At 26.3% G+C, this 11,257-nt stretch overlaps 1 protein-coding gene across 2 annotated transcripts in view; it reads right to left on the bottom strand.

Moving 5' to 3' along the window:
• Window positions 1-5,214: 5,214 nt before the first annotated feature.
• Window positions 5,215-11,257, bottom strand: part of LOC100163681 (DDB1- and CUL4-associated factor 6) — a 10,914-nt gene continuing 4,871 nt past the window's right edge. The window contains exons 6-11 of one of the 2 annotated variants that reach the window (XM_008183150.3): window positions 10,224-10,331; window positions 10,017-10,146; window positions 9,555-9,713; window positions 9,209-9,461; window positions 7,754-7,859; window positions 5,215-5,871 (exon numbers count right to left, since the gene is read on the bottom strand). In XM_008183150.3, the coding sequence (XP_008181372.1) occupies window positions 5,831-5,871; window positions 7,754-7,859; window positions 9,209-9,461; window positions 9,555-9,713; window positions 10,017-10,146; window positions 10,224-10,331 (797 nt within the window). In that variant the 3' untranslated portion in view covers window positions 5,215-5,830. The remainder of the gene's footprint in view (window positions 5,872-7,753; window positions 7,860-9,208; window positions 9,462-9,554; window positions 9,714-10,016; window positions 10,147-10,223; window positions 10,332-11,257) is intronic. The other variant, XM_016803054.2, reaches the window with a different exon arrangement.

Below are 11,257 nucleotides of genomic sequence, written 5' to 3'. Positions count from 1 at the left end.
AATAAGAAAATCGTTACGTAAGAATACGAGTGAATATCAAATGTTGTAAAAATATGAATTTCAAACGCTCATAAAAATTTAATTTGAGTTTCTTATAGACATTTTTTTTTTTTGGATAAAGATAGATTATCCTATAAGGAATCTTGTATTAAATTTTAAAATCTTAGTTCTAAAAAGAAAAAGGTGGGTAAGTGGATGTCGCTCTGCTGTACAGTAGGTTAGAAGTGGGTCACTGTATAATGGACAGTATTAAATTTGAATTCAATGATATAATATCACTGTATAAGAAAAACGATTCTGAGCGGAGACGGTATATCAGTCTATGTATTATAGACATATATATACTTATCTATGGTATTAAAAAAAAATTGACCTATAATAGGTACCTATAATAAATTCCAAATTAATCATATCATAATGTCTATTAGGTACTTATAAGTTATAACGCGTTATACATCAACAAAAAACCGTGGTAAAATCATAGATATATAATAGTATACTTTAGAAGTTTCAAGTACCCACGAATAATATTATACAATCACAACAAAATAACTAAAAGAGTTATCCTAGGTTTTTAATATGTAATTTCGTCCAAATTTGTACTTAAAATGACTATAAAAATAAACTGTTTAAATGTATATTTTAGATTTTTTGGTAACAGAATTAATTACTTACGTGGAATCTTGTTTTAAATTTTTAATTCTTAGATACAAAAATTGAACATTTTATAAATTTTTAAGTACAAAATAATTTTTCAAATTAAAATTTGATAAATTTTGTCAAAATTTGATCTTTAAATGCTTATAAAAAAAAATTGTGCCTATGTATTTTTAATATTTTTCAACTGATATTGTAACAATATATCAGGAGCTTTGTATTAAATTTATACACTTTTTGGCCCAACAGATAAAACTTTATTGATATTTATAGAAAAAAAAACTAAAAAAATTGAAAACTGACCATGTCTGTACACAGCTCAAAAAGAATCAAATTATTTTCAAAATTTTATGGTGTATAGGAAATGCTAATATAAACATTCAGTAAAATTTTCATGTATCTGCAGTTATTCGTTTTTGAATTACACAAAATAACAAATCGCTACATGAGAAATCGAGTGATATCCATGTTGTAAAATTTGAATTTCAAACGATCATAAAAATTTAATTTGACTTTCTTATAGATATTTTTTTGTTTGATAAAGGTAGATCATCTATAAGGAATCTGTATTACATTTAAAATCTTAGATTTAAAAAGAAAATTTATTACGAATTCTTAACTCAAAATAAGTTGCTAATTTTCGTGATTTTTGCATATTTTGTCAATTTTTGAACTTTAAATGCTTATAAAAAAAAACTGTGATTAAGGACTTTTAATATTTTTCATCCTATCAGAAAAGTGAATCTAGTTTAAGAAAATCTAAGTATTTTTACTGTCCTAAAAGGTGATGACAGACACAAAAATAATAAATTCTAATTTAAAAATATAAAAAACACAACAAATTAATTGTAAATTCAATACATTCATCACTGCGTTCAGAATCTAAAATATAATAAGATTAAACTTCAAGTTGAAGTTAGAACAGTCTGAACAAGTTAACCTTATCTGACTAACCCAAAACTGTTATAGGCTATAGCTTTAATTATAGGTACCTATTATATATTTTACTAATTTAGGGGTGAAGCTAAACAAATTTTAAAATTTGAGTAAAATTATGACCATTTGGGGGGGGGGTATATTTACAGTGCCGGTTAAGGGCCGGTTTGATCCATATTTCCCGGGCCGAAAAAATTCGCCAATCCGCCCCTGGTCACTCATACTGAATTCAAAAACTGATGTGTCAAAGCTCGATCAATTGGTTTTTGTGTATAAGTAAACAAATTTGACGTTTTCATTAATTTGAAAAATTCTTCTTTTTTCTATAGGTAGAATGACGATACAAATAAAATTAATATTTTTTTAATACACATACAACGAAACAAATTTCTATTTTATTAATATGTTTCGGCGAGATGGCTCAAATACAAATCCAACAGTAAAATGTTGTTCCTTATTTTTTATTTTAAAGAGTATGATTTTATTTGTTTCAACAGAGTAATGGCCCCATCACTGAACATAATAGTGTTCATGTAGGACCCACAAAGAATATTAACCAACAATTTTTTTGTTACTTACCAAATCTCAATGAAATACATTGAAGGTATTGGCCTCGTAAGAGTACATAAGTTTCGAAATGATTTTTGAATCAAAATAAAATTTGGTATTAAAGCATCATATACGATTTTGGTTCAACATATATAAAGAATTAATGATGTTATTAATTCGGACTTTCCACGAGAAATTTTAACTTAAAAAACAGTTATAAAAGATGAAAACTAATAAAATATCGACTCGTTCACTTGGTTATTTATAATTAGGTACTTAATTTATTATATCATCACAATTATTAAGCATGTTTTAAAATACACTTCCGTACAAAAAGCGCGGGGTCTGCGGTCTACCACAGGACGGTACATTGTTTACCTGATAATATAATACTGCTGCGAATCAGAATTTTTACTCTGGGCAACGGAAAAGTTAAGATAAGTTTTGAACACCATACACCGAATATTAAATAACGAATTGAATAAATATAGATATATTGAGTCATATTATAGAGTTGGTACATTTAACGGGCAACAAAAAGTGCACGGGATCAGCTATTTTTAATAAAAATATATTTATCATTAATACCGCTAGAAACATTTCAATACGTTTTCATTAACCGTTTTTTATATTTACCTACTTGCCGATCACATTAAGGGGGCGGAGCGTAATCCATTATAAGTAATAAAAAATAGGTATTTTATATTTCAGTTGTTTTGGGTCTTGTGAATGCGTTAAAAGCAGGGATGGAAAACGTTTTTAAAAAACGTTATTAAACGGAAAAAAACAAAAATTGAAAACAATTAATAAAACGATATTTTTTAAACCAATAAACAAAAACGAAAACGAAAAAATTAAAAACGTTTTCCATCCCTGGTTGAAAGTAAATAAATATTAGTGTGTGTAATTCGTAGTACCGATCACGTTGTATAGGGGCATCATAATACGTCAGTCATTTTACCTACGTGCATGCACATGTCACCACCTATAACTACTTAATAAAATTACAAACATTTTTTTTTTTCAAAAAATACTACCAGTGACTTTAATCACTACGCTTGTAGGATGTTCCTATTTTAATTTTAAAAGCAGATTTGAATTCTCCTCTAAATTTACTATGCTTTGACTGTCTTACATTTTTCATATTCTATATCAATATATTTAAATTTGAATTATGAATATGATCTATTTTTACTCTTTTTGTTAGTAAATTTCTATGTAAAAAAAAATTAAATTCAGAAAATTAAACTGTCAAGTCTAGATAATTTAGTGACGAATTCAAATCTGCTTTCAACATTAATATCAGAACGTTATAGTAGGCGTAGTGATTGAAGTCGTGAGCTATGTTTTCGACCGAAAATTAATCACGCTTCAGCCCCCTTAAACGATAAAATTTGAATAAAAAATTATACATATCATCGTCCGAAGACAAAATAAACAACCAATCACGGGCGACGCTGTGACTAGTCAGCTAGTAATCATATACAATTGTATAATATGGTATAAAATGTTCTATAATATTATATATTTAAACAACAGTGATGTATAATTTAAAAATAGTTTCAACATAAATCTAAATAAGTTGACATATGCAACAAACAAGCAAGTAACTCAACCAAATGATAGATTGAAATATTGCTTTAGTGAAGTATGAACCATACAATGAAATTAATGTAAATCTATGTCTTAGACAGTAAGAATTTAATTAAGAATAAGAATATTCTAATTGAAACTGCAATTTGCATCTACTGATAAGTTTTAAGTTATATTACTGGCATATTTGTCAAGTATGTCAACGTATAAAATTTAGTATTCTATTATAATAATATGTAATTAGTTATAGACAACAGAAGTTTGATATAAAATAATTACAATGCACACATAAAAAAAATATTAACATTTAGGTATAAATCCTCCAACATTAAATATATAGGTACAACCTAAATACAAAATTTGAACAATTGTAATTTTAAAAATTAAATTAAATTAAAATAAACACTATACAATATTTATAAAGATAGGTTGTAGGATTAGATATAAAATCTAAATTTCTATTCTTATAACTTGCAAATATAAAAATACAATATTCTTAAGAGATTTTAAAGTCATGTTTGAATTTATTAAAGCTAGCCAAACGAGATTTAACATAATAGTCAATAATAATAAAATAATTTATGTTCTATTATTATGACTTATGCAAAGAAATTTTCAATAAAAATAAATATAAGGATCTATCAAACCATAACATTTCATTTATTCTTATCAGATGTTTATTTAGCCAAGGAACATGAATATTGAAAAATTGACCATTGTATGTACATTTAAACAACCGATATGTATAGTACAAAATATCAAAGGTATATCAATGGACCTTCTAAGGAGTGACACTGATGTTCAAATATTTGATTTTAACATAAATAATTTTTTTTATATGAATCAGAGAAATATAATGCAGGCTTTTAATGTTAATTTCAGGTAATAGTGTTACATCTCATATTTTTATTCAATAGTTGAATAAACCCTAACTTTGTGTGATTTTTAGGTTTACAGAAGTCAAAAGGTCTAATTTTCCTTACCAATTATTAGGTACATAATCTTGATTTGAATTTTTTGATATTTAATCTTACGTTAGTTGTATTATTTACAAATATATTTTTTTTTTTGTCGAAATAAGACGAGTCAATTCATGCAATTAAAAATAAAGAAGTTTGGAAATGAAAGGCTTCATATATAAGAACTTGAAAAGTATAAATAAAAAAAAAACAATTTTACTGTAGAAAATGTATGTTGAACTTTTAAGGAAGATCCCCAAATAGCCCAGATAGCTAATTGGAGAACCATATTAAATTGACTACAAGACCCAGTTGTAAAATATCTATTTTAATTTCAGATACGTGTAAAACGACATTTAAATTCATATGTAAGTGAACAAACATCCCTGATTTAATTTAGTTATGATATTTCCAAAGGAAAATTTTGTTCTGTTTTAAGCACACATGTATTATAATTTATAGAAGTTGGATTATGAAATGTTTAAAACGCAATGAAAAGAAAAAAGGAAAAAATAAAACATTTAAGAAATAAATTATAATATATAAATTATATATTTAAAATATAACCATAATCTCAATTGTTGCAGTCAAGAGACTACATTTTCTCGCCACTACACTTGCAAAGAAATATCTCCCCAAAAACCAAATTAGAAAAACAGTCGTAAGTCTAGATTGAATTAACAGCAAAGTCCAGAAGTAAAAAAAAACTCACCAGATCGCATGTGATAAAAACTAATTGAAACAAATTTAACAGGTATAAAAACAGCAATACTGGACAATGAAACACATTGAAACGGAAGTTGCAAAGACTATAAGATCTAGCTTTAAATATCTATTTTACATAAAATATCATAATATGTAAGTTGAACAAGCGTCACTGATTACTCTCAATATTGTGACTTTTCCAAAGGAAAGTCAGGCTGATGCAAGTATGCACGTATGATGAGAAACTTATTTATAGCAGTTGGATTGAAATGCAATGAGAAAAAAATTGAACATTTAATTAGTAATATCATTTAAAATGTAATATATCTTCTAATATTGATCTTAACTAGATTCTGTCTCTATAATGTTAGAAAAATTGGGTTTTAATGTCAGCTCGCGCAACAATCCAAAAGCTATCCGATTTACATAAATTAAGCTTCATTATTAGTATTTGTACTGCTCGAAGATCCAGCTGAAAAAAATTACAAAACTGGTAATGAACAAATATTTATAAATAGATACTGATGAATTACATCAAATTTTAAAAAGTCAAAATGCATAAATAATTAGTATTCATTATTATGTAATGTGTACTCCTCCAAAAAACTCTGTTAGTTGAAAAGAAAAATTGTAAATTTAATGCATTAGATTTTGTTATTAAATGAAATGAAAAATTATAAGCAAAACAAAGATCAGAAAAATATAGAATTCCACTAAATACAGTTGTTATTATTTACATTAATTTTATACAATAAAGACGAGTTTTTAAATGAAAAAACAATATTTCTTCATAGAAAATATATCGACGGTGGAAAAGAAAAAGGGCGTAATTTTTTTTTTTAATTAAGGGGTAAACGACATAATTCTGCATCGATTGTGTGCTTACCCGATTATCGATATGTTGATTATTCGATCAAGTTATATTCGATAATAAAATAATCAATAGTTGCAAGGCATAAATACCATCTATCAAATTAAAGAGTAACCACCAAATAACAGGCTTAAGAGAACGCTACCCATACATATTTTGTTGTCTCTGTCATAGCAAATTGTCGTTCACTAGTTTCAATAGTATGCTGTTAGTTTTGATACTAGAGTGAATTGACCTGTTATAACATGTTTAGATAATAACATTATCTGTGCTTAAGCGTTGGCTTTTATTCAATATTTTAATTTTCAAGCGAGATTTGAGCATTTTCAATTTTTAATATTTCACATATACATATCTTACTTGAAAATGAAAATATTGAAAAATCGCAAACGCTTAAGCACAGATAATATTCTCACCTAAAAGTATGATAATAGGTCAATTCACTCTAATATTAAAACTAACAACACACTATTTAAACTAGCTAATGGAAATTTGCTATGTCGTGCTTGTGTAAGACGGAGACAACAAATGCATGGGTAGCGTCCTCTTAAGCGACAAAACAATATTTTTGAGTGTAATCACCACAGCTGTTTATAATTACTTGTAATATTGTTTTTAAATATTTTTTTATTGGTTTTAGTTAATTGTTGGTTATTAAAATTATTGATATGTATAAATTTTGTTTTGTTCATTTTTAAATAAACAGAGTAAAATAAAATTATAATAACAGTATTATTATATACTGGTTGTAAGCACCAAAATTCATGTTAATAACAAAAATAAGGAGTAAGCACCAAAATGCGTAAACGACATACTCCCAAAAATGTTAGGCGTAAGTACCAAAAAAGGTATATAAATTAACACTACGGGTAAACAAAATAACAATTCTTAATTTATTATATTACCAACTTATTTAGAATATATTTATATAAAAAATTTGTTTAGGTGAAAATTCAATGAAATTATTTTAAACGGATTTAAACATTTTAAAAAAGCAGAAAAAAACCGTTGTTTGGCTCTCCTGTAAAATTTATAAAATGTCGCTTACGCCGTTTTTCCTTTCCACCCTCAATATAACAAATTTTATTCAAGAAACCATAAAGTTTATTAAATAGAGGTTCCACCATACATTACGTATAGTAAAAACTATTTTTCCTCATTTAGCTTATAATTATTACTATTAAAATTATAAGATATAATCAAATTATAATCAATTAAGCCGCCGGAAGGGTCTGACTCCCCTGATGAGTCAGATGCACTGTGATTGGTCGTCAGTGATCGACCGTTGTTGTTAACTATCGCCGACTTTAACCAGGGAGGTCAGACCCTTCCAGCAGCTTAGTTGAAAGCTGCGAAAGTGGGTGGACTTATTCTGTAGAGTATATATAGATACATTTAACAAGGAATAGGGTCTGTTTACTAGTTTGATTAATAATATATTTTAAATTATGAGTATAAATATATAATATATGAGTTTACTAACCATGTCTAAGTTGGTTGAAATAAGTAAGCATTCGCGCTATTAAATACGGAGACACTGTAACTGTATCTTTTGATTGTTCCATCATTAATTTATTCCTTTCAACTAACTGAAATTAAAATATTAATTTAAGAATTAACAAAAATAATATGTATTTTAAATTTTAATCAACTTTATAATTTATACAATTACAATTAGATGATAGTATGACTAAGGTTTTTGAATTTTGTAAAATACTTGGAATATAAACTTAGTTAAGCTCTAAAATGTATTTTACCCAAACAGCAGCTAATTAATTTTTAAAGAAACTAGTTTGTTTTAAATATCAATTATTCACTTACACTTGGAGGAAGCATACTTTCCTCTTTATCACTAATATGTTTCCAACAATATTGTAAATTATTCTCAATAAATAACTGACATTATTAATACTGAAATTATTTCTATCAATATCTTGAATTATGTTTATTTTTTTTGTAATTATGTAATTCTTTATTTGGTTGAACAACTATGAAGCTGATAGTTGTTAAGATAGACTACCATTCTGCTCAGATAATACATCATATATAAATATAATCAATCCTTTCAGAAATCATTGAAATCACATATTTACACTACATATAATCAATGATATAAGGTATATGATTCATTAATTACATAATTTAAATAGTTTTTAATCTCCACCATAATATTATACAACAGCAGTATAGCTTGATGTAGAGAAGTTCTTCTCTACACCTTGTTCAACAGTATAATATGGAAAAAAATCAAAATGATAAGTCAGGTTAGAGTAATCATATAAAATGAATAATAAAATACATAATTTTATATCCAGTTCCCTCAATTTCTCAAATTCAACTACAGTGAAACTTTCATAAATCAAAATCTCATGGGGAACAAAAATTGTATTACAGAGAAATTTGTTAAATATAATTTACACATGATTAATAATGAAGGTCATGATTCTCAAAAATAATTTGTTAAACAGACAATTTTGTTAAATGGAAGTTTCACTCTATTTATAATGAGAGAAAACTTATAACCTGGCTGATTATGTTGTGGTATTTATAAAATATATAATTATATAATTGTTATCACCATATTATAGAAAAACAATATATTGATTATATTCAAATGTTCCTTATTTTTCTTTTTTTTTTAGCACCTATCTAATAAATTGAACAAAATAAATAAATGAGTATAACTTAACAATATTTTAATCTCTCATTAATTTTTTATTATAGTAAGAGTATTTTTGATTTAATTTTAATTATTTTTTTAAGAATTTTTATCCGAAATACTATTAAACATAATATGTACAAGTTAAAACCAAGAAATTTTGGCCATATGTATCACAACCCATAAGTAATAAAATTTACTCTAGTAATATAATAAAAACCTACTAATTTATTGTTAATTATTTAAGTATAAAATGTTTAAAAAATATTTAAGTTTTACCTCTGTTGCAAATGATTGAATAAACATTTGATCAATACTTATTGGACTCCAAAGTTTAACATTATGATCAACACCAGAAGTTGCAAGTAAAAGCCTACTAGGGTGTGGTTGAATACAATTAACCACATGATTATCTGCCATTAGCAACATCACTATTTCACATGTATAACGATCCCATACAAACACATGTCCGCAATCACTGCCTGACATAATGAAGTCATTACCCCAGAATGTTGCCTCTTTGATCAAAGTTCTGGAAAGTTAACAAACACATTTTTTAATAAGATATTATTAAAATTTGGTGAATTAATTTCAAGTGATAATAAGTTGTAATACTTGACTTTACCTAGAATTTCTATGACCTTTATACTGTGCTTTGATTGGTTGAAGTGCAATAAAATCATCAAATACTGGAGGTTTTTTATTAGTTTTTGATTTATTTTCATTTTTTTGAAAACGGCTATTTGAAGAGGATTCTTCAATATTATCATCACTTGAGTCGCTGCTGTAATTATATACAAACATCGTTGTTAAATATGGTTGTAGATAAAAAAAAATAGCCTATACTATTGGAATCATTAAAGACTCAATATTATAAACATTTTAACTGATTAAAAAATTGTCTTTATACTAATCTTCTAACATCAATTATTTCAAATTTAATATTTTCCTTTATTACAAATTTATTAATTTCTTGTTAAACTAACTCAACTTTTAATTGGCATCCATAATTCAGGCAAAACAATCCAGGCAAAACAAGTATAAATAAGCTTTGAAATGGGATTAAAAAATTAACATTTTATCTTACTAATCACTATCAAACTCTTCAATATCATCATCGTTAGGAACATCCACTTCATATAATTCACCTGGCGGTTCAATTGTACTTATAGTACGTCTTAAAGATGCTGAAACTGGAGGTGAATAATTCGGGCTCCCTAAAATATTATCAACATATTATATCTAATTCTATACATCAATATAAATTATAGACGTTTTAAATATATTCACTTACAATTTTGCATAAAGGCATTATGTACTGCTGGTGTATTAAACACATTAATCAACAATGCACTCATTCGAGCCATAATTTGAGACTGTATCCTTGATGTTGCAAGATTATCTATGCGGCATAAATAATAAAACATTTGTTTCAATACATTAGGTGTGAGCGTGTGGGAGCGTGTGGCACTGTGGCCTAAACTTAAATGTAAGCGTGGATCAAAGTGAAAATTTTTCATATTTTTATTCATACACACAACAATTTATTAAATCAAACTACAAACAGTATAAATGAAAAGATATTTACAATTATTGGATTGTGTAACTTATAGTATAAGAGGTTATTGAATTTAGTTTCTTGATTATATTATATTTAATTATATACCTAATTAAATCGTATCACCAAGTAACTAAAAATTTTCTTTTGTACTTTGTCTGTTACACCCCTTCAATTAAATTAAACTATTCGGCTATCTCCCAATAAGCGGTCTACCACAAAAATATGCGGTCTACCAAAATGGACGTGGTCTACCGTAATAATATTAAAGTAATAAAGTACAATATAAGTATAATTTAAAGTATAAAAAAAATTTAATTTATTTAGGATCCACAAAATTATCCACAAAGCATAATTTCATATCTCTAAGGAAAGCATCAAAAATATTATCTGTTTTATTTAATCCTTGCCACCAATACTCGGCTAAGTACCTATCTAAGAGGTCTTCATTAGTACCACACATTTTTTTAACGATTTTGAGTCTAAGAGGCCTCCAAAGACTTTCAATTATTTGTGTATTGGCACCAGTTTCCGGGTCCACAAAATTATTTGAATAATTAACTGTTTCATGTACATAGCAGCCCTTTTCAGATAAACCTTTATATCCAAGCCACGAATCAGAATGAACTGTTGTACCAGGTAATACCTTAAAATTAAACCCAAATTGTTAGATAGACAGTTATGTAAACAGTACACATTATTTCATAGGTACCTCATTTTTAATTATTCAATGTAATGTTTCTTTGTCTCTTTTTTCAACAACAAAAAAT

The sequence above is a fragment of the Acyrthosiphon pisum genome, chromosome A1 (assembly GCF_005508785.2).
Source record: "Acyrthosiphon pisum isolate AL4f chromosome A1, pea_aphid_22Mar2018_4r6ur, whole genome shotgun sequence".
Taxonomy (NCBI): Eukaryota; Metazoa; Arthropoda; class Insecta; order Hemiptera; family Aphididae; genus Acyrthosiphon; species Acyrthosiphon pisum.
This window is presented reverse-complemented; position numbering and strand designations above follow the sequence as displayed.